Source organism: Halichoerus grypus, chromosome 4 (genome assembly GCF_964656455.1).
Source record: "Halichoerus grypus chromosome 4, mHalGry1.hap1.1, whole genome shotgun sequence".
Classification (NCBI taxonomy): Eukaryota; Metazoa; Chordata; class Mammalia; order Carnivora; family Phocidae; genus Halichoerus; species Halichoerus grypus.
The window spans coordinates 78,605,228-78,628,588 of NC_135715.1; the positions used below are offsets into that span (position 1 = coordinate 78,605,228).

General features: G+C 37.7%; 1 protein-coding gene across 5 annotated transcripts in view; it reads right to left on the reverse strand.

Moving 5' to 3' along the window:
* Positions 1-23,361, reverse strand: part of IFT88 (intraflagellar transport 88) — a 149,215-nt gene that overhangs the window by 39,043 nt on the left and 86,811 nt on the right. For 4 of the 5 annotated variants that reach the window (XM_036106633.2, XM_078070594.1, XM_078070592.1 and 1 more), the window contains 2 exons: positions 3,014-3,066; positions 835-900 (listed from right to left, as the gene is read on the reverse strand). In XM_036106633.2, the coding sequence (XP_035962526.2) occupies positions 835-900; positions 3,014-3,066 (119 nt within the window). The remainder of the gene's footprint in view (positions 1-834; positions 901-3,013; positions 3,067-23,361) is intronic. The other variant, XM_078070593.1, reaches the window with a different exon arrangement.

Consider the following 23,361-nt stretch of genomic DNA (forward strand, 5'->3'; position numbering starts at 1 on the left):
TTTGCTATCCATATGAGCACAATGATTGTTCTATTTTCATAAACTCTAAAAGTATTTTTCAACTTCAGAAAGTTGCATACTAAGTGGAGAGTTAAAAATGCCTTTTCTGGGCTGCCTGGTGGCTCAGTTCGTTGGGTGTCTGCCTTCGGCTCAGGTCATGATCTGGGGACCCTGGGATCCAGCCCCACATTGGGCTCCCTACTGAGCAGGGAGCCTGCTTCTCCCTTTCCCTTTACCCCTCCCCTAGCTTGTGCCCTTTCTTTTCTTTTTTTTTTTTTTTAAGATTTTATTTATTTATTTGACAGGGAGAGAGTGAGAGAGGGAACACAAGCAGGGGGAGTGGGAGAAGGAGAAGCAGGCTCCCCGCTTAGCAGGGAGCCCAATGCAGGGCTCAATCCCCAGACCCTGGGATCATGACCTGAGCCAAAGGCAGACGCTTAACGACTGAGCCACCTAGGCACCCCTTGTGCCCTCTCTTTCTCAAATAAATAATAAATAAATTTTAAAAAATGCATTTTCTATAAAACATCAGTTTATGAACTTTAAAAAATCAGTAATAAACCAAAATTCTTGAAATTTCACAAAACTTTGAATTATACATCGGTTTACTACTAAAGAGAACACAGTGGTATACTTAAATCTATCAAAAATTAAATTCTATACAATGTACTTGCATAGTCAAATTTTCTGATCCTATAACCACATGTGTAATCATGTATCACAAATTATAGGCTGGTAGCTATATATGCAATTACTGTAGCAAATGTAGTTATCATACTTAATGACATAAAATGTGAGAACCTATAGCTTAAAAGTTATAAGATGTAAACTCACATTCAACATTTTCTGGAAATTTTCTGTGAATATCCTTATAAGTATCTAACGCTTTTTGGTAGTTACCTGTAAATAAAAAAAGAGAGAAAACCACACTAGCAGATTATAAAAATTAATAAGATTCAGCAAAGTGGTAATTTTAATTCAAGACACTGGCACCATTTATTGGTTTAGTAAGAAGACTTTCATGTTTGCCACAAGCATATATAAACCATTCTTAATATAACTTCTGGAAGAAAATGTACAGATACAAGAAATTTGAAAAAGGGGTAGAGCAGAAGTAAATGGGTGATGACTGAAACTTAGTTTAGTCCGTGGGGCGCCTGGGTGGCTCAGTCAGTTAAGCGACTGCCTTCGGCTCAGGTCATGATCCCAGGGTCCTGGGACTGAGTCCCACATCAGGCTCCCTGCTCAGCAGGGGGCCTGCTTCTCCCTCTCCCTCTCCCCCTGCCTATGCTCTCCTGCTCTCTCTCTGTCAAATAAATAAATAAAATCTTAAAAAAAAAAAAGAAACTTAGTTTAGTTCTTAAAATAAATACGTTAGTGTCAAAAATTAAGTTCTATTCAATTTCTAAAACTTAAAGATTATTTTATTAGAACTGACAAATTTAAAAATAATTTAAGTGATAAGCTAACATTAATTTCAGTATCATTCACTTAGTTGGGAAAAGATGAAAAATAACCTTTTCCAGTAGTTTTTATTTTGAAACATTAAAAAGTTTACAGAAAGCATTTTGTTTTATAATACAATAAATATAATACAATACTGCTTCATAGCAGTAAAGAACAGGGAAAAATGAATTTTGGATCTTTGCTAAAATCTCAGTACACAAGGAATGAATCTGTCTGGGCCCCACTCTATACAAGGGCCAGCCATGCTGACCCTCCAAGAGCTGTGGTGAGAACTGGATACAACTGAGACAGGAAGTACCCAGCATCCAGTGGCTCTCACTAACGTCCGCTTCTCTTCTTCTAATCTGTACTTCCGTAACACAAGGGAGGTTCTGTCTTAAATCACTCCGAACACCTCATATGTATGTATGCCTTACCTATGACTGCCACTGTAATGAACACTGGTAACTCAGAACTCAGTCTGATACCGGTAACATGTACATACAGTACAGTGATGTTACAGATTTCATAGCAACTACAGTAACAGCAAAGATCAATATCTAAATGATTTGAGGACTCCTGTGTATATATTCTGATGCCATTCTGAAGGAGCTCACAGAGGTCAAGAAAGAGACCTACAAAACAGGATGAGAACACTGTTAACACTGTCACATTTGTGCTCCCTTTGGATTGAGGCATTTTTTTCCTGGATCATTTGTAGGCTCTACAAGAGGGATTACAAATCTATTAACATTTATCTCCTTGCTTAATCTCTGATGAGAGTCTTTTTTTTTTTTTTTTTAAAGATTTTTTAAATTTATTTATTTGAGAGAGAGAGAGAGATAGCGAGAGAGGGAACACAAGCCGGGGGAGTGGGACAGGGAGAAGCAGGCTTCCCGCTGAGCAGGGAGCCCAATACGGGCCTCGATCCCAGGACCCCAGGATCATGACCTGAGCCGAAGGCAGACGCTTAACGACTGAGCCACCCAGGCGCCCTCTGATGAGTCTTAAGAGTATCATTCACTTCACAGTTAGTCCAACAATACTAACATCTCCATGCTCCATGCTTCAGGACAAGTGTCAGCAGTACAGGATGGAATAAAAACAGTTCCCGAAAACACAGAGATACCTAGTGGTATTTGGTATAGAAAACACAGCCCCAGTTGTTCCAGTTCAGGGCCTTCTTCAGGCTTCTCAGGTGTGAGACAGTCTCATAAGTTTGGCCGAGCATACAAGGATGTTTAGAATTAGGTGAACAGAAAATGGAAATGTAAACTAATATGTATAAAATGTCTATTTTTCTGTGACTAACTTGTCAAAATGATTACATGTTAACTTTGAAAAATAATGACTTTCTTCTTAATAATGGTGACCCACTTTGTAAGCATAACTTTTTTCTGTATGTAGTAATTATTATGTTTCTCATATAATGCTTCAATATGTGTAGTAATCAAAAGCTAATGTTTTAATAAACAAATATGCAGTTGGAAAACAGTTCTGTGCATAATTACCTAAAAGACATAAAGAAGCAAAATATATAAAAAATGAATAAAATTAAAGCATTTACCACTTCTTCTAAAACAACTAGCTACCATCAGCTGCCATTTCACTTGTGTAGGCCTATAAAAGAAATGAATTATATGAAATCAGAGATGAAATAGAAACAATCTGTGATGATCAGTTTTATAAAGTTATATATCTATAGTATCGTTCAAGTTTTTTTCAAATACTTTTTGACCTTTGATTAGATCTTTATTATTGACAATAGCATATATACACTTTCCTTCATTATCTATCAGATGCATATTAGAAAATTTAAATTTAAGAGTCCTTCAATCTAGTTCATGCCTTATTTAGATTTTATGTGAACACTTAACCTGTTTGGCTAAAGACCACTGCATTCTATTTTAAACATTATCATTATCTTTGCCATAATTTTATACTGTGGCTTAGTACCCTAAGGATTAGAAATTTAGGCTTTCAAATTTAGTACCCATGAGGCAATTTTTGACCTTGTGTGTGAACAATTAGGTTTCTAAAGACAGAGTAAAAAAGAATTGTATTCATCCTGTTTTTCCTCTTAAAAGGAAATGGATTTTTTTTTTCTAAAATAAGTAATCATGACCAGGATTTCAAAAGACTGTTACAAATATCTAAGAAAACAAAATTTGAAGAAATTAAAGACTAGGAAATAACTGAATGTTTTTCTCATTTCCTTTTAGACTCTTCCTTCTCTTCACCTGATGACTTCAAAGACAGATAGCCTCACTCCTACTCAAATTGATGGTACAGCTACCAGCTTTGGAGTTAGATTAAATCAGGGTTTAAATGACAGCCCTACTACTTGGGACAAGTTGACCTCAATCCATTCCTTACACAGCCATCCACTTTGACCTAAAGAAAACACGTATCTAATCACATTACTTCCCTCTTTAAAATGCATCACCTCCCCTCCAACTCCAAGATAACTCCAAGGTCCTAATCCAGTTCATCCACTGTTAGCCATTTGCTGCCTCTCCAACTCCACTTCCGTGGTGCCCTGCCTAACATTTCATGCTACAGCAAGTCCAAACAGGAGGACAGAGTCCCCTGCATTCACTGCATTTTCTAGACTCCTGGTCTTTCCACACACCAGCACTTCCACTTGGAGGCTCATTCCAACCTCGTTTATGCTCTTCCTTGCTAGACTGGAGTAGACAGTTCTAGGCACTCTTCTAACATCCTAGAATCTCTTTAGTACTGCATTTACTATATTGTATTATTATTTAGTTTCTATATGAAACTATAAATTCCTGAAGGAAGTTCAGTCTTTGTGTTCCTAGGACCTGGCATGACACCTGATATATACTGGGTGATCACTAACCATTAATTCCTCCTCATTTACATATTCAAGTATATATCCTTATTATTTCCTTCAAGGTTGGGATTATGATTTTTAGTTTGGTAACCTATTAATTCTGTGAATTTGGTAAGTTATTTAAACTCATGCCTCTGTTTACTTATCTATAAAGTGGGGATAATAATAGTACCTGCTTTGTAAAGTTGTGAGGATTAAATAACACAATATATGTAAACAATAAACACTAGTTATTATTATAACCACTTCTTTTCTCTTCTTCAGGAAAGCCTTAGTTCATGAAGGCCACCTACTGGGAATTTTAAAAAACAGCCACCAGAGCAGCTGTAAAGTAGTGTGTGCATGGGTATGTGTGCATCCTTACGTGGAAAACGGATTACTTCTTTTCGACCACTGAAGTAGCGCAGTGAGGAGAGGTAGAACAGAGCTCAGTGACTTAATGTTAATAAGGAGTAGGTAACATTCTGAATTATTAATTGTAGTAGTAATTAATTACTGCAGATGATCTGTGACATTGCTCGCTTTCATTAGCACAGATAATTGGGCATTGATTTAATGTGTATGATCATCACAAGAGTTTATGCATTATAATAGTTGATAAGCTGTCGTGTATAATAAGTGTAACAAAGGAACAATTTAGGATATGAGATAAATGTTATTTTATTAATCTTCAGAATTAAACTGCCATGTTCCTATTGTTACTTCTAGTAACTGGAGAGAGCCCAGGCACTATTAATATAGGACAGGACAGTTTTTCACAAAAGCAAATAAATAAGGCTAATTGTTTTGGTTTCTCTCTTTTATCAGAACCTAGTTTATAAATAATAAGCCAAGTTTATTTCTTGAATGAATGCCTACTCCTCTCTTCAATCCTCAAAGTAAAGTACTACTACTTTACAGATAGCACATTTAAGACATAGTGATTTAAAATAACATCCCCCTGCCCCAGCACCCCCAGCAAATTGGTTATAAATTGCCTAGCACAGTATAATGAATACAGGACTGTACTAAAAGTTTTAAGTATTTTAAATCTGCAATGACTTGGCTTTAAATTTTAGAATTATGAAATTTTAGAAGTGGAAGTAGCCTCAGATAGCAATTCATTCTACCCATTCACCTTCAAGGAGAAGGAAATGGAAATGGAGAGAACCTATGCCTAAGGTCACTGTCCCAATAGTATTTACCAGCATAATATCCCATATAAATCCCTTATGTCACACTTTCAGAAAGCAATGAGGGATAGAGTGTGAAAATTACCACAGGGAAGAATTATGATCTCCATATTTGGAATAAGTAAGCACCACTGGAAAGTCACGACTTCTGGATTTAAGATGGCAGAGTAAAAACCTTTTACTTCACAATGTCTTTTCCAGAAATAACCCCCCAAAACAAGGAGGATAAGAAAGATGAACTCAAATTCTATCTCAAATGAAACTTAAACCATATAAAACCATATGCAAATGATGGATGATGGATAAAAAAAATGGAAACTGACTTTGGCAGGGCAAAGAAAGGTAAAACTCAAGTGCTTGCCAATAGCACACTGAAGACAGGTGTTCAGATCTTCCTGCAAACACCAGAAATGCTCAAGAACTGGAATCACCAGCATTGAGGAAGGAAGGGTAAGGCACGAAACTACAAAAAAGGAAAACAGACTGGAAATGTGATTGAGAAGCAGTTGGACACGCCCTCTGTGCAGCCAGGTAATAACCCCTCACCCCCAAGAGCTGCTCAGGAAGGCTCCAGCCCAGGGTGCTGGACAGAAAACTGGAGGATGAGGCAGAGTCTGTTTCTGGAACAATGAGATCCTCATCCCAGCCCCTTGCAGCTGCTGGAGTGGCAAAAGCCAGGCTTACATTCCGGAGGCACATATTTACCTATGAAGTTACCAGGATGCTCCTCTGAATACACTGAATGGCCCCAGAGAAAAGACTTTAGAGTTTTAAGATGAACTCTCAGGAACAAAACCATACTATTAACATGTTCTAATGCAGCATTTGGTGAAGGTGCTATTGGCATTTAGGGTGAGACGACTCACTGTACAGGTCCTCTACTCATTACTGAATGTTTACCATCCTGGTGGCTGCCTACCTAATACCCACAGTGCTTCCCCATCATCAAGACAATAAAAACGCCCCTCTCCCTACATTTCCACATGGCTCCCCCAGGGTGGGGCAGTGTTGCCCTTCTTTGCTCATATTGTCTTTTTTCTTTATATTGTGAAGTATAACACATATGGAAAAGTACACAAAACATAACTATACAGCTCAATAAACCATCATAAAGTAAACACTCATGAAACTGCCCTGCAGTTCTAGAAACAGAATACTGCCAACACCCTAGAGGCCTCCTTCACACTCTCTTCCAGCATTACCTCCTTCATCTACAAAGGCAACTACTATCCTGACTTTTTAATACTGATTTAGCCTTTTTGAACTTTACATGAATGAAATCATATACAAGGTACCCTCTTTTTATAGCTTTATTGAAATACAATTCATGCAACATATAATACATCCATTTAATGTGTATAATTCAAAGGTTTTTGGTGTACCACATTAATTTTTTAAAATTATGATTAAAATACACATGACAAAAAATTTGCTATTTTAGGTCATTTTGGGGTGTATAATTCAGTGGCATTAATTATATTCAGAATGTTGTACAATCACCACTGTCTTTTCAAAACCTTTTCTATTGGCCAAACAGAAACTGCACAACCACTAAGTACTAACTCTTCATCTCTCCCCCGCAGACTCTAGTAACCTCTAATATACTGTCTCTGAATGTGCCCATTCTAGATATTTCTTACAAGTGGGATCACGCCATATTTGTCCTTCTGTGTCTGGCTTCTTTCACTTAGCATGATGTTTTCCTGGTTGTAGCATGTGACATGTTGTAACATGTGTCAGAATGTCTTTCCTTTTTATGGCTGAATAATACTCCATTGCATGTATACAACTACATTTTGTTGTTTATCCACTCATCAGTGATGGGTACTTGGGTTGTTGCCACCATTTGGCCTTTGTGAAAAATGCTATGAATATGCATATACAAATATCTGTTTGAGTCTCAGCTTTCAATTCCTTTATATATACCTAGGAGTAGAATTGCTGGATCATATGGTAATTCTAAGATTAGCCTTCTGAGGAACCACCAAATGATCTTCCATAAAATACCACTTTACATTTCCACCAGCAATGCACAGGGTTACAATTTCTCCACATACTCAATGACCCACCACTTACTATTTTGTTGTTGTTGTTGTTGTTGTTTTTAAAGATTTTATTTATTTATTTGACAGAGAGAAACACAGCGAGAGAGGGAATACAAGCAGGGGGAATGGGAGAGAGAGAAGCAGGCTTCCCGCAGAGCAGGGAGTCCGATGCAGGGCTCGATCCCAGGACCCTGGGATCATGACCTGAGCCGAAGGCAGATGCTTAACGACTGAGCCACCCAGGCGCCCCGTTGTTGTTGTTTTTAAATGTAACAGCTACCTGGGCACCTGGGTGGCTCAGTCATTAAGTGTCTGCCTTCAGCTCGGGTCATGATCCCAGGGTCCTGGGATCGAGCCCCGCATCGGGCTCCGTGCTCAGCGGGAGGCCTGCTTCTCCCTCTCCCACTCCCCCTGCTTGTATTCCCTCTCTCACTGTGTCTCTGTCAAATAAATAAATAAAATATTTAAAAAAAAATGTAACAGCTACCCTAAAAGCTGTGAAGTGGTGTCTGGTGTGATTTTGATTTGCATTTTCCTAATGACTAATGATGTTGAGAATATTTCCATGTGCTTATTGGTCATTTGTATACCACTTTGGAGAAATGTCTATTCAAACCCTTTGCCTACTCTTAAAGTGCTTTTTGTTGTTGTTGTTAAGTCACAGAAGTTCTTTATATATTCTAGATATACCCCTTATCAGATATATGCTTGCAAATATGTGGGCTACCTTTTCATTCTGTTGATACAATCTTTTGATGTATGAAAGTTTTAAATTTTGATGAAGTCTAATGTATCTATTTTTTTTCTTTTATTGCCTGTGTTTTTGGTGTCACATCTAAGAAATCATTGTCAAATCCAACAGGATAAAGATTTTCCCCTCTGTTTTCTTCTAAGAGTTACATTTGGTTATTTGATCCATTTTGAATTAAATTTTATTTGGGGTAAGGGTCCAACTTCATCCTTTTCCATGTGGATATCAAGTTTTCTGAGTGCCTTTTGTTGGAAAGATTGTCCTTTCATCGAATGGTCCTGGCACCTTTGTTGAAAATCAATTTACTATATACATGAGGCCTTCTTCCTGAGTCCTAGATTCCATTCATCTCCATGTCTGTCTTTGTATCAATATTGTTTTGATTACCAAATTTTGATGTCAGAAAGTGTGAGAACTCCAACCTTTTTCTTTTTCAAATCGTTTTGGCTATTCAGGGTCCCTTGAGATCCATATGAATATTAAAGTGAGCTGGGCAATCTGCTTTACTGAGTCCATCATTTCAAATGTTAGTCTCATCTGGAAATAATGCTTAATCTGGGCACCCAGTGGCCAGTCAAGCTGACACATAAAATCAGTCATCTCAGTAGAATTCACCAGTAAGGCTATCTGGTCCAGGGATTTTCTTTGTTGGAATTTTTTTTTTTTTAAGGATTTTATTTTATTTTATTTTGACAGAGAGAGACCCAGCGAGAGAGGGAGCACAAGCAGGGAGAAGCAGGCTTCCCGCGGAGCAGGGAGCCCGATGCGGGGCTCGATCCCAGGACCCTGGGATCATGACCTGAGCCGAAGGCAGACACTTAATGACTGAGCCACCCAGGCGCCCCATGGAATATTTTTGATTACTTAATTCAGTCTCCTTACTAGTCACAGGTCTATTCAGATTTTCTATTTCTTCTTGAATCAGTTTTAGTTGATTGTTTCCAAGAATTTGTCTGATTTATCTATATTATCTAACTTGTTGGCATACAACTGTTCATAGTGTTCTCCTATAATCTTTTGATTTCTACAAAATTGGTAGTAATGACCCTATGCGCACTTATAATTTTAGTAATTTAAATAGTCTATCTTTTCCTTCATCAATCTAAGCTAAAGATGTGTGAATTTTATTATTCTTCTCAAAGAATCAACTTTTGGTTTTATTGATTTTCTCTACTGTTTTGCTATTCTCTTATTTATTTCTGATTCCATCTCTATAATTTCTTTTCTTCTGCTAGTTATAGGTTTATTCAATATCTTGTAGACAGCTTACAGGTGGATACTGATTTCCTTATTGAATCTGTCAATCTTTTTCATTTACTGGAAGATTTTAATATATTTCTCTTTAATATTCTTACTAATATAGGATGATTGTTTCTTCTTTTTAGCTGTTTGTTCTGTGTGCTGCATGTTTTTAGTTCCTCAATTCCTCCATTACTGCCCCTTTTGGGTATTTAGTTGATTTTTTGTAGTGTACTATTTTGATTCCCATCATTCCTTTTCTGTGCATTCTTTTCTGTGTTTGTCTTTTAAATCATATAGGGAAAAGAAAGGTTATAAGCCAAACCAGAAATACAATACTGGCTTTTATTATTTACCTATTAAGTTACCTTAAAAGTGTTCTTTAATATTTTCTTAGGCCTTGGGAGTTATTGTCTAGTGACTTTTCAGTTCAGCCTGAAGGACACCCTTTAGCATCTCGTGTTACAGGGTAGGTGTACTGGTAATAAACTCCCTCAGCTTTTGTTTTATATCTGAAAATGTCTTAATTTCTCCTTCATTCTTTTTTTTTTTCCACATGACACAAATACTCATATTTTCTAAGCCATTTAACAAGGTATAAAACCAGTCTTAGTGGGGTGCCTGGGTGGCTCAGTAGGTTAACTGCCTTCGGCTCAAGTGATGATTTCAGGGTTCTGGGATCAAGCCCTACGTCAGGCTCCCTGCTCAGCAATAAGTCTGCTTCTCCTTCTCCCTCTGCCCTCGCCCACCCCACTCATGCTCTCTCTCTCTCAGATAAATAAAATCTTAAAAAACAAAACAGTCTTAGCTCTTAGGCCATAAAAAAACAGGCAACCAGTAGTAGTGGGTAGTTGCTGACTCCTACTTTATTTTTTAAAATTTTAAAGTTTTTATTACATTCTAGTTAACATACAGTATTATATTAGTTTCAGGTATACAATATGATTCAACAATTCCATACATGATCTGGTGATCATCGTAACAGGTGCACTCCTTAATCACCATCACCTATTTCACCCACTGCCCCACCCACCTCCCCTCCAGTAACCATCAGTTTGTTCTCTAGAGTTAAAAGTCTGTTTCTTGCTTTGCCTCTCTTTTTTCCCCTTTTGTTCATTTGTTTTGTTTCTTAAATTCCACATGAGTGAAATCATATGGTATTAGTCTTTCTCTGACTGGTTTATTTCACTTACCATTATATTTTCTAGCTCCATCCATATCATTGCAAATGACAAGATTTCATTCTTTTTTATGGCTGAGTAAAAAACACACCTTCTTTATCCAGTCATCAGCTGATGGACATTTGGGCTGTCTCCATATTTTGGCTATTGTAAATAATGCTGCTATAAATATCAGGGTGCATGTATCCCTTTGAATTAGTATTTTTGCATTCTTTGGGTAAATACCTAGTAGTGCAATTGCTGGAACATAGGTTAGTTCCATTTTTAACTTTCTGAGGAACCTCCATACTATTTTCCACAGTGTTTCCATCAGTTTGCATTCCCACCAACAGTGCAAGAGGGTTCCCCTTCCTCCACATCCTAGCCAACACCTGTTCTTTCTTGTGTTGTTGATTTTAGCCATTCTAACAGGCTAGGGGGGGATATCTCATTGCAGTTTTGAGTTGCATTTCCCTGATAAGTGATTATGAGCCTCTTTTCATGTGTCTGTTGGGCATCTGTATGTCTTCTCTGGAGAAATGTTTGTTCATGTCTTCTGCCCATTTTTATTTTATTTTTTTAAGAGTTTATTTATTTATTTGACAGGCAGAGAGAGAGAGAGAGCATAAGCAGGGGGAGCGATAGAGGGAGAGGGAGAAGCAGGCTCCTTGCTGAGCAAGGAGCCCGATGTGGGGCTCGATCCCAGGACCCTGAGATCATGACCTGAGCCGAAGGCAGATGCTTAACTGACTGAGACACCCAGGCGCCCCCTTCTGCCCATTTTTAAATTGGATTTGTTTTTTGGGTGTTGAGTTTTATAAGTTTATGTATTTTGGATACTAACCTTTTATTGGCTAGGCCATTTGGAAATATCTTCTCCCATTCTGTAGGTTGTCTTTTAATTTTGTTGACTGTTTACTTCACTGTGCAGAAGCTTTTTATTTTGATGTAGTCCCAACAGTTTAGTTTTGCTTTTGCTTCCCTTGCCTCAGGAGACATATCTAGCAAGAAATTGCTATGGCCAATGTCAAAGAGGTTACTGCCTATGCTCTCTTCTAGGATTTTTATGATCTCAGGTCTCAAATTTAGGTCTTTAATCCACTTAGAGTTTATTTTCATGTATGGTTAAAGAGAATGGTCCAGTTTCATTCTTTTGCATGTAGTTGTCCAGTTTTCCCAACACCATTTGTTGAAGAGACTATCTTTTTCCCATTAGATATTCTTTCCTGTTTTGTTGAAGATTAATTGACCATATAGTTGTGAGCTCATTTCTGGGTTTTCTATTCTGTTCCATTGATCTATGTGTATATTTTTGTGCCAGGACCATACTGTTTTGATTACTACAGCTTTGTAAATATAACTTAATGCCGAAGTTGTGGTGCCTCCATGTTTGCTTTTCTTTTCCAAGATTGCTTTGTCTATTTGGGGTCTTTTGTTGTTCCATACAAATTTTAGGATTGTTTCTTCTAGTTTTATGAAAAACACTATTGGTATTTTGATAGGGATTGCATTAAATGTGTAGACTGCTTTGGGTAATATAGACATTTTAACAATATTTGTTCTTCTAATCCACGAGCATGAAACGTCTTTCCATTTCTTCGTATCATCTTCAGTTTCTTTCATCAGTATTTTATAGTTTTCAGAATACAGGTCTTTACATCTTTGGTTAGGTTTATTTGTAGATATCTTATTATTTTTGGTGTGATTGTAAATGGGACTAATTCCTTAATTTCTCTTTCTTCGTTATTGGTGTACAGAAATGCAACAGAGTTCTGTATGTTGATTTTGTATCCTGTAACTTTACTGAACTCATGTATCAGTTCTAGAGTCTTTTGGGGTTTCTATACAGAGTATTATGTCATCTGCAAATAGTGAAAATTTCACTTCTTCCTTACCAATTTGGATGCCTTTTACTTCTTTTTGTTGTCTGATTGCTGTGGCTACGACTTCTACTACTATGCTGAATAAAAGTTGTGAGAGTGGACATCCATGTCTTTTTCCTGACTGTAGAGGAAAAGCTCCCAGTTTTTCCCCATTTAGGATAGTGTTAGCTGTGGGTTTTTCATATATGGCCTTTATTATTTTGAGGTATGTTGCCTCTAAACCTACTTTGTTGAGGGATTTTTTTTTTTTTTACACGAATGGATGTTGTACTTTGTCAAATGCTTTTTCTGTATCTATTGAAACGATCACATGGTTTTTGTCCTTTCTCTTATTAATGTAATGTACCATGTTGATTTGAAAATACTGAACCACCCTTGCAGCAAACCAGGAATAAATTTTTTTTTAATGTATTATTTGATTCAGTTTGCTAGTGTTTTGTTGAGGACTTTTGCATCTATGTTCATCAGAGATATTGGCCAGTAGTTCTTTTTTAGTGTTGCCTTTATCTGGTTTTGGTATCACGGTAATGCTGGCCTCACAGAATGAATTTGGAAGTTTTCGTTCCATTTCTATTTTTTTTGAATAGTTTGAGAAAATAGGTATTTACTCTTCTTTAAGTGTTTGGTAGAATTTGCTTGTGAAGCCATCTGGTCCTGGAGTTTTGTTGGATGTTTTTGATTACTGATTCAATTTCCTGGCTGGTTATTGGTCTCTCCAAATTTTCTACTTCTTCCTGTCTCAGTTTTGGTAACTTAATATGTTTTTAGGAATTTATCCATCTCTCCTAGGATGTCCAATTTGTTGGTATATAGTTTTTCATAATATTCTCTTATAACTATTTCTGTGGTGTTGGCTGTTATTTCTCCTCTTTCATTTGTGATTTTACTGAACTGAGACCTTTCTCTTTTTTTTCTTGGATAAGCCTGCCTAGAGGTTTATTAATTTTTTCAAAGAACCAGCTCCTGGTTTCATTGATCTGTTCTATTGTTTTTTGTAGCTTCTATATCATTTATTCCTGCTCTGATCTTTATTATTTCCTCCCTTCTGCTGGTTTTAGGTTTTATGTGTTGTTCTTTTTCTAGCTCCTTTAGGCGTAAGGTTAGGTTGAGATTTTTTCTTGCTTCTTGAGGTAGGCCTGTATTGCTATATACTTCTGTCTTAGAACCACTTTTGCTTTATCCCAAAGGTTTTGGACCCTCGTGTTTTCATTTTCATTTCTTTGCATGTGCTTTTTAATTTCTTCTTTTATGTCCTTTTGACCCATTTGTTGTTTAGTAGCATGTTATTTAACCTCCATGTATTTGTGGTCTTTCCAGAGTTTTTCTTGTGGTTGACTTCTAATTTCGTAATTTTGTGGTCAGAAAAGGTGCATGATAGGACTTCAATTTTCTTGAATTGGTTGAGGCCTGTATTGTGGCCTAATATGTAATTTATTTTGGAGAATGTTCTCTGTGCACTTGAAAAGAATGTGTATTCTGCTGTTTTAGGATGGAATGTTCCAAATATATCTGTTAAATCCATCTATTCCAGAGTGTAATGAGAAGCCATTGTTTCCTTGTTGATTTTTTGTTTAGATAATCTGTCCATTTAGTAAGTGGGTTGTTAAAGTCCCCTACTGTTATTGTATTATTATTGATTAGTTCCTTTATGTTTGTTATTGCTTTATGTATTTGGGTGCTCCCATGTTGGGTGCATAAATATTTAAATAATCGTTATATCTTCTTTTGGATTGTCCCCTTTATTATTATATAGTGTTCTTCTTTGTCTCTTTTTAGTCTTTGTTTTAAAGTCTAGTTTGTCTGATATAAGTATTGCTACTCTGGCTTTCTTTTGACATCCACTTGCATGATAGATGTTTCTCTATCCCCTCACTTTCAATCTACAGGTGTCTTTAGGTCTAAAATGAGTCTCTTGTAGGCAGCATATAGAGGGGTCTTGTTTTGTTCTGTTTTGTTTTGTTTTAACCATCCTAACACCCTATGTCTTTTGGAGCATTTATTGCTATTTTATTACTTGTTTTGTAGTTGTTTCTGGAGATTTTATCTGATCTTATCTTTTTTTTCATGGTTTACTGGTTTTCTTTAGTAATATATTTGGATTTCTTTCTCTTTATTCTTTCCATACTTATTAGTAGTTTTGATTTGTGGTTATCATTAGGTTTGTATATAGCATCTTCTGCATATAGTATTCTATATGAAGCTGATGGTTAAGTTTCAACCCATTCTTTAAACCTCTCCTTGAATGTTTTAGGTATACGGTGTCATATTTTACATCCTTCTATTTTGTGAATTTGACTGATTTCTTACAGAAATATTCATTTTTACTGCTTTTGTGTTTCCTACCTGCATACTGTCACTTTTGGTCTTTCTTTTCCATTCACAGAGTCCCCTTTAGTATTTCTTGCAGGCCCAGCTTAATGGTCATGAACTTCTTTAATTTTTGTCTGTGAGACTATTTCTCCTTATATTTTGAATGTTAGCCTTGCTGGACAGAGTATTCTTGGCTGCAGATTTTTCCCATTCAGCATTTTGAAGATATCATTTCACTCCCTTCTGGCTTGGAGAGTTCCTGATAAAAAAATCTGCTGACAGTCTTATAGATGTTCTTATAAGTAACTGTCCTCTTTTGTCTTGATGCTTTTAAGATTTCTCCTTATCACTATATTTTGCCAGTTTAATTAAAATATGTCTTGGTGTGGATCTGCTTTTGTTGATTTTGATAGGGATTCTTTGTGCCTCCTGAATCTGGGTATGTTTCCTTCCCCATATTAGGGAAGTTTTCAGCTATTATAAAATATAAAATTTCTGCCCCCTTTTCTCTCTCTTCTTCTTTGGGATTCTCATAATATGAATGCTATTATGTCTGATGGGGTCACTAAGTTCCTTAAGTCTATTCTCATTTTGCATAATTCTTTTTTTTGTTCAGCTTCATTGTTTTCCATTACTTTGTCTTCTAGGTCACTAATTTGTTCCTCTGCTTCTTCCAGCCTGCTGTTCATTGCATGAAGCATGCATGTTTCTAATCTTATTTATTGCACTCTTCATCTCTGATTCTTTTCTAACTCTTTCATCTCTGTGGTAAGGGTCTCACTGATGTCTTTTATTCTTTTCTCAAGTCCAGTGAGTATCCTTTTGATCACTGCTTTAAATTCTCCATCAGGCATGTTACTTAATCTGTTTCACTTAGATCTCTGTCTGTGGCCTTATCTTGTTCTTTCATTTGGGGTAATTCCTCTGTCTTCTCATTTTGTCTAAGTCTCTGTGTGCTTCTGTGTGTTAGAAAAGCCAGTTATGTCTCCTGCTCCTGAACATTATGACCTTATGAAGAAGAGTTCATGTAGTGCCCAGGGCCTGATTCTTCAGGGAAAGTCTCCAGTGAGTGCTACATGTGCTCTGGCTGCTCTATCCTTCAAGCTAGTCATCTGCAGAGGCTCACCTTGCCTACTGTGGGCAGTGTTTGGTCCCTGGCCTGAATGTGGGTGAGTTTTAACTAGGTGTGTTCTTGTCTGCTTGTGATATAAGACCTGACACCACCTTCACCAGAACCGAGGTCCTGCAAAACTCTGGTCAGGAGACGTGGTGTGGGCATGGGTTTGTGCTGGTTTTCTTGGGGAGGAGCCTGCCATGCTGGCAGGTAGGAAAACCTAACTTAGAAGGGCATTTCCACCAGAACACCAAGGGGTGGGGCTTAATGTAAACAAGTTAGGTAGCCAGTGTCGGTGCTATGCTGCAGGAAGTCCTATGCTTATACTGAAGGGAGGGAAATGTCACTGGCCAGCTCCTTTTTTCCTGGAGAGGCCTCTCCATGAATGCTGCCTTATGGGGACATGCTCTGAGAAGGCAAATAATCTCTCTACTGTGTGCCTCAGGTACTCTTCAGATCACTGTTTTCACACTGTATGTCCTTGGGTTGTTTCCCTGCCTTCTCTCCAAGAGCAGTCCATCCCTCTGACACTTAAAACTTCAGGTTTTAAGCCGCTTGGGTTGCAAGAACTCATGAAATTCAGCCCCTCTCACTTTCAAAGCCAATGCCTATGGGGAAATGTTCCTCTTGTGCATTCCTATGTGCTCCTTTCTTGCCCTTTTCTGCAACCATGGTTCCCTCCCCTCCACAGCAGCCAGAATCCACTTCTCCCCTAAACCACATCTCTATACTTCTTACCCTCTTCAATGTGGCCTCGTCACTACCTTCAGTTGTGGAGTGTGTTCTGCCAGTCTTCAGGTTGATTTATGGGGTATTTAGGATTATTTTATTTATTTTTATTTTTATTTTTATTTTTTTTTAAAGATTTTATTTATTTATTTGACAGAGAGAGACACAGCGAGAGAGGGAACACAAGCAGGGGGAGCGGGAGAGGGAGAAGCAGGCTCCCCACAGAGCAGGGAGCCCGATGTGGGACTCGATCCCAGGACCCTGGGATCATGACCTGAGCTGAAGGCAGTCGCTTAACCGACTGAGCCACCCAGGCGCCCTAGGATTATTTTATAGTTATCTAGTTGTATTCATAGGATGAGGCAAGCCTAGCCCTCTTACTTTGCTGCCATCTACCCCTCCCTTCATTCTGGAAGGATAGTTTTGCTAGATATAGACTTCTTGATTGACAGTTTTTTATTTTAGGACTTCATACCATCCTACTGTTTTTTGGCCTTCAAAATTTCTGAGAAATCTGATAATCTTACTGAGGATCCGTTGTACATTATGAGGAACTTTTTTCTTGTTGCTTTCAAGAGTCTTTGTCTTTTGGAAGTTTTATTATAATGTGTCTTGATGTGGGTCTCTTTGGGTTTTTCCTACTTTAAATTCATTGAGTTTATTGGATTTGTAGATCCATGTCTCTCCTCAAATTCTGGAAGTTTCAGTCACTGTTTCTTGAGTCTCTCTGCATGTTTTTCTTTCTCTCTTCTCCCTCTGGAACCCCTATATGTGTATATTGGTCTGCTTGATTGCATCCCATATTTATAATAATCATGATCAATATTAAGAAACAATTTCTAATGCATGAAATTCTCTAATAATGATATTACGTTAAATGGACCACTTATGACTAAGATTTCTTGATGCTTTAAGACATGATTTAGGGATAAAGGAAAACAGGAACCAAGAGTATAGGCTTAACACAATTACCAAAAATACCAGATTACTAAGAACCATAAACATCTAAGAAATACAGCAAAGTGAGGAGTTTCTACAGTAAAGGAATACCAGTGATAGGTAATGTAGCTTAATTCAACTATATGCCAACTACTCTGGAATATGTAAGAACCATGTGACACAAGAACCAACACCTCTCCACTGCCTCCAGAGCGCTTACATTTTTACTGTAGAGGGAAAATTCACCTGACAAATTAAGATTTAGCATATTAAAAAAAAAAAAGAGAAAAAGTGGAAATTAGATGTATGGTACAGAAATTAAATTCTCAGGAAAATAAATGTCCACATGCATACTGAATGTCTCTGTCACATAGACGGAAGTAAAAACAGGTGGGAATAGAAAGTAAATGTACAGGAAAGCAGGGAGAGGGGGATATTAAGGGAGTTCCTAGAAAAGACTTCTCTATTTTCTGGGAAATTTAAGTTTAAAATAGGTAGAGAGACTGAGGAGATCTGTGAGGAACACAGAAAGGGCAGTTAGTCAGGGACTTTTAAGACTGATGAGCAGTGTTCACAAAATACAAATTTTTGTGGCATCAACCCATCTGGTTACATAAGTTATGTCCAGCAGTGCTTCCGAGGCTGTGTATGAATAGAATAGAATGGAATAAATGGTTGGATTAACCCATGAACTGAAATGTATTGGGACAGATGGGGCAGCAAAGTAAGAGAGAAAAAGTAATGAAGTAAGAAAGAAAGGAAACAGATGTGATCATTTAAGCAGCCTAGAAAGGACAGGCTCAGAATTAAAGCCAGGAGACACTGAGACTGCAAGAGAAAGGAAGGTCAAGAGACTGGAGGTCTTACCAAAGAAAGGCATAATGGAAAGTAGGTTGTATGGAAGTTGGAAAGAGAGGAGGTTATGTTCAGACAGGTGGATATTAATGAGATTTTATTGGTATAAATGTGCTGGGTGATAATCAGAATCAGACAAGATCTAGGTGGCTGAACTGCAGAGGAGTTAGGGAGGTTAAATTTGTGAAACTAGACTACTGATGGCATAGAGAGAAAGAACATGAACTAGACAAGGTAAGAGAATGGCTATGAGGTCAACATATAACATTCACAAATAGGAGTCAAGGATGGACCAGTGGTAGATGGAGTCTCAAAGTAGGAAGGGTGTTATATGAGCTAATGGGCTAAGGCTAGAGTCAGTATTAAGTGTAATAAAAAGTTAGAATGTATCACTTTTGTAGCTTTAGTCTCAAGTGTATGATTCAACGAAAAACTATCCCCTAGTGTTGGTGATTAGTTTTATAATTTTCAAAGTATTTATGTGACTTAAGAGATTAAATTTTATGATGTTAGCTAGTGAAGCTAATATAAAAACTAATTATCTAGGGGTGCCTGGGTGGCTCAGTCAGTTAAGAGTCTGCCTTCAGCTCAGGTCATGATCCCAGAGTCCCAGGATTGAGCCCTGCATCAGGCTCCCTGCTCAGCAGGGAGTGTGTTTCTCCCTCTGACCCTCCCCCCACTCATGCTCTCTCTCTCTCTCTCAAATAAATAAATAAAATCTTTTTTTAAAAAATTGTCTAGGAGAGGAGTCCAAGATGGTGGAGGAGTAGGAGACCTTAGTTTCATCTGGTCCCAGGAATTCAGCTAGATAGCTACCAAATCATTCTGAACACCTGCAAACTCAACTGGAGATCAAAGAAAAGAAGAGCTGCAACTCTACAAATAGAAAAGCGACCACTTTCTGCAAGGTAGTAGGTGCGGAGAAGCAAATCTGAGGCGATATATGGGAAGACAGACCGCGGGGGGAGGGAGCATTCATAAGCCAGCTACCGGCAAGTGATATAGCAGTGGAATGCAAAATCAGTACTTTTAGAAGTCTGCTCCAGTGAGGGACGTCCTGCCTGAAAGGCACTCAGGTGGCGAAGCAGGGGTGGAACCCTTGCTGAGACAGTGTGGTCTCATGATCCCCAGGGTCACAGGAAGACTGTGGGTGCCTGAGTGTGGCAGAGCTCCCAAGGCATCGGAGCAGGGAAGCCAGCTGCAATCAGCGAGCCCAGGAGTGGGCTCTCAGCTACGGGTTGCCATAAACCATGAACCACGGCATGATCAGGGGATTGCTCCCTAAGCAGGGGCCCAGCAAGCGGCAGAAACGGTGAGAGCCCCTTCCTCCCCGGGAACAGCGTGGGAGTGTGCTGCACGAGTCTTACGGGTTTGGAGACTTGAAACGGGTTCATGTGCCTGAATTAGAAACACTCAGTCATAGGCTGGGTGAGCACGGAGTGCGGCTGGAGACCAGGGAGATAGGAGTGATTTGACTGCTTTTCTCTGAGGGCACACTGAGGAGTGGGGCCCCAAGTTTTTGGCTCCAGTGCTGGAGATTGGGAGGTTGCCATTTTCAATCCCATCCTCTAAAGCTGCATGGAAAAGCTTCAGGGAACAAAAGCCACACAGAGGAGATTACTTAGACTGGCCCCTTGGCAAGGGCGGTGCAATTCCTCCTGGGGCAAAGACTCTTGAAAATCAAAGCAATAGGCCCCTCCCCCAGAAGATCAGCAAGAACATCCAGCCAACACCAACTTTACCGATCACTGAGAACTGCAAAACTCCAGTACTAGGGGAATACAGTATGTGGAATTCATGGCTTTTCCCCCATGATTCTTTAGTCTTTCAAGTTTAATTTTTAAATTTTTTTCTTTCCTTTTTCAACCAATTTCTTATTTTATCAACTCCTTTTTAAAATCATTTTTAATTTTCATTTTTACAGTTACATTCTATCGCTTATTATATTTAATTTTATTTATGTATATATATGTTTTTCTTTCTTTACAATTTTGGGATGCAGTTATCTCTAACAGACTAAAATACACCCAAAATCTGATGTATGGCTCTGTTCTATTCACCTGTCTGATCATATTCTTTTTCTTTTTTTGTTTTGTAAAGTCCTTTTAAATTTTCATCTTTACAATTATATTCTATCCTTTCAATGTATTTAATTTTATTTTTGTATATATATGTTTTTCTTTCTTTAAAATTTCGAGATGTAGTTTCTTCTAACAAACCAACCAAAATACACTCAGGATATGGTGTATTGCTCTGTTCTGTTCACCTGTCTGCTTATATGCCTTCCTTTTTGTTGTTTTTTTCTCTTTTGTTTTTTCTTGTCTTTTAATTTTCATTTTTACAGTTATAGTCTATCCTTTCATTGTATTTAACTTTATTTTTGTCTATATGTAAGTTTTTCTTTCTTTACAATTTTGGGATCTAGATTTCTAACAAACAGACCAAAATACACACAGGATCCAGGGTATTGCTCTATTCTGTTCACTTGTCTGATTATATCCTCTTTTTTCTTTCTTTTAAATTTTTTTTTTAATTTTTAAAATTTTTTTCAGTTTTGGGTCTCTTCTGATTTGTTTAATGTATATTTCTCTGGGGTCGTTGTTGCCATTTTAATATTTTGTTCTCTCGTTCATCTATTCATCTCTGGACAGAATGACAAGATGGAAAAACTCACCTCAAAAAAGAGAACAAGAGGCAGTACTGCCAGGGACCTAATCAGTATGGACTAAGAAAGACGTTGGAACTAGAGTTCAGAATAGCGACTATAAATATACTAGCTGGGCTTGAAAAAAAGCATAGAAGACACCAGAGAATCCCTTTCTGGAGAAATAAAAGAACTAAAATCTAACCAAGTCGAAATCAAAAAGGCTATTAATAAGATGCAATAAAAAATGGAGGCTCTAACTGCTAGGATAAATGAGGAGGAAGAAGAGAGAATTAAGTGATATAGAAGAGAGATAAACAACTACTGGATCACCAGAGGAAAATTCAAGGGATAAGTGATATTATAAAGCAAAACAATATTAGAATAATTGGGATCCCAGAAGAAGAGGAAAGAGAGAGAAGTGTAGAAGGTGTATTGGAACAAATTATAGCAGAGAATTTCCTAATCTGGGGAAGGAAACAGGAATCCAAGTCCAGGAGGCACAGAGAACCCCCCTCAAAATCAATAAAAATAGGCCAACATCCCAACATATGACAGTGAAACTTGCAAATCTCAGAGACAAGGAGAAAATCCTGAAAGCAGCTCGGGACAAGAGGTCTGTAACCTACACGACTGGCAGCAGACCTATCCACAGAGACTGGCAGGCCAGAAAGGACTGGCATGATATATTCAGGATGCTAAAGGAGAAAAATATGCAGCCAGCTAGGTTGTCATTCAAAATAGGAGTGATAAAAAGCTTCCAGGACAAACAGAAACTAAAAGAATGTGTAATCACCAGACCAGTCCTACAAGAAATATTACAAAGGATCCTTTAGGCAAAGCGAGAACCCAAAGGTAACAAAGATCAGAAACGAACAGAGACAATATAAAGTAACAGTCTCTTTACAGGTAATTCAATGGCACTAAATGCATATCTTTCAATAGTTACTCTGAATGTAAATGGGCTAAATGCCCCAATCAAAAGACACAGGGTACCAGATTGGATAAAAAAGCAAGACCCATCGATATGCTGTCTGCAAGAGACTCATTTTAGACCCAAAGACACCTCCAGATTGAAAGTGAAGGGATGGAAAACAATATATCATGCTAATGGACATCAAAAGAAAGCTGGGTTGACAATCCTTATATCAGACAAATTAGATTTTAAACCAAAGACTATAATAAGAGATGAGGAAGGACACTATATCCTACTTAAAGGGTCTATCCAACAGGAAGATCTAACAATTATAAATATTTATGCCCCTAATATGGGAGCAGCCAATTATATAAGCCAATTAATAACAAAATTAAAGAAATAAATCAATAATAATACAATAATACTAGGGGACTTTAACACCCCACTCACTGCAATGGACAGATCATCTAAGCAGAAGATCAACAAGGAAACAAAGGCTTTCAGTGACACACTGGACCAGATGGACTTCACAGATGTATTCAGAACATTCCCTCCTAAAGCAATAGAATACACATTCTTCTCGAGTGCACATGGAACATTCTCCAGAACAGATCACATCCGGGGTCACAAATCAGGTCTCAACAAGTAGCGAAAGATTGGGATCATTCCCTGAATATTTTCAGACCATAATGTTCTGAAACTGGAATTCAATCACAAGAGGAAATTTGGAAAGTACTCAAATACATGGAGACTAAAGAGCATCCTACTAAAGAATGAATGGGTCAACCAGGAAATTAAAGAAGAATTTAAAAAATTCATGGAAACAAATGAAAATGAAAACACTACTGTTCAAAACCTTTGGGATGCAACAAAGTCCATCCTAAGAGGGAAGTATATAGCAATACAAGTCTTTCTCAAGAAACAAGAAAGGTCTCAAATACACATCCTAACGTTATACCCAAAGGAACTGAAGAAAGAACAGCAGATAAAGCCTAAACCCAGCATGAGAAGAGAAATAATAAAGATTAGAGCAGAAATCAATGAAAAAGAAACCAAAAGAATTAATAAGATTGATAAACCCCTGGCCAGACTTATCAAAAAGAAAAGAGAAAGGACCCAACTAAAATCATGAACGAAAGAGGAGAGATCACAACCAACACCAAAGAAATACAAACAATTATAAGAACATATTATGGGCAACTTTATGCCAACAAATTAGGCAATCTGGAAGAAATGGATGCATTCCTAGAGACGTATAAATTACAAAACTGAAACAGGAAGAAACAGAAAACCTGAACAGA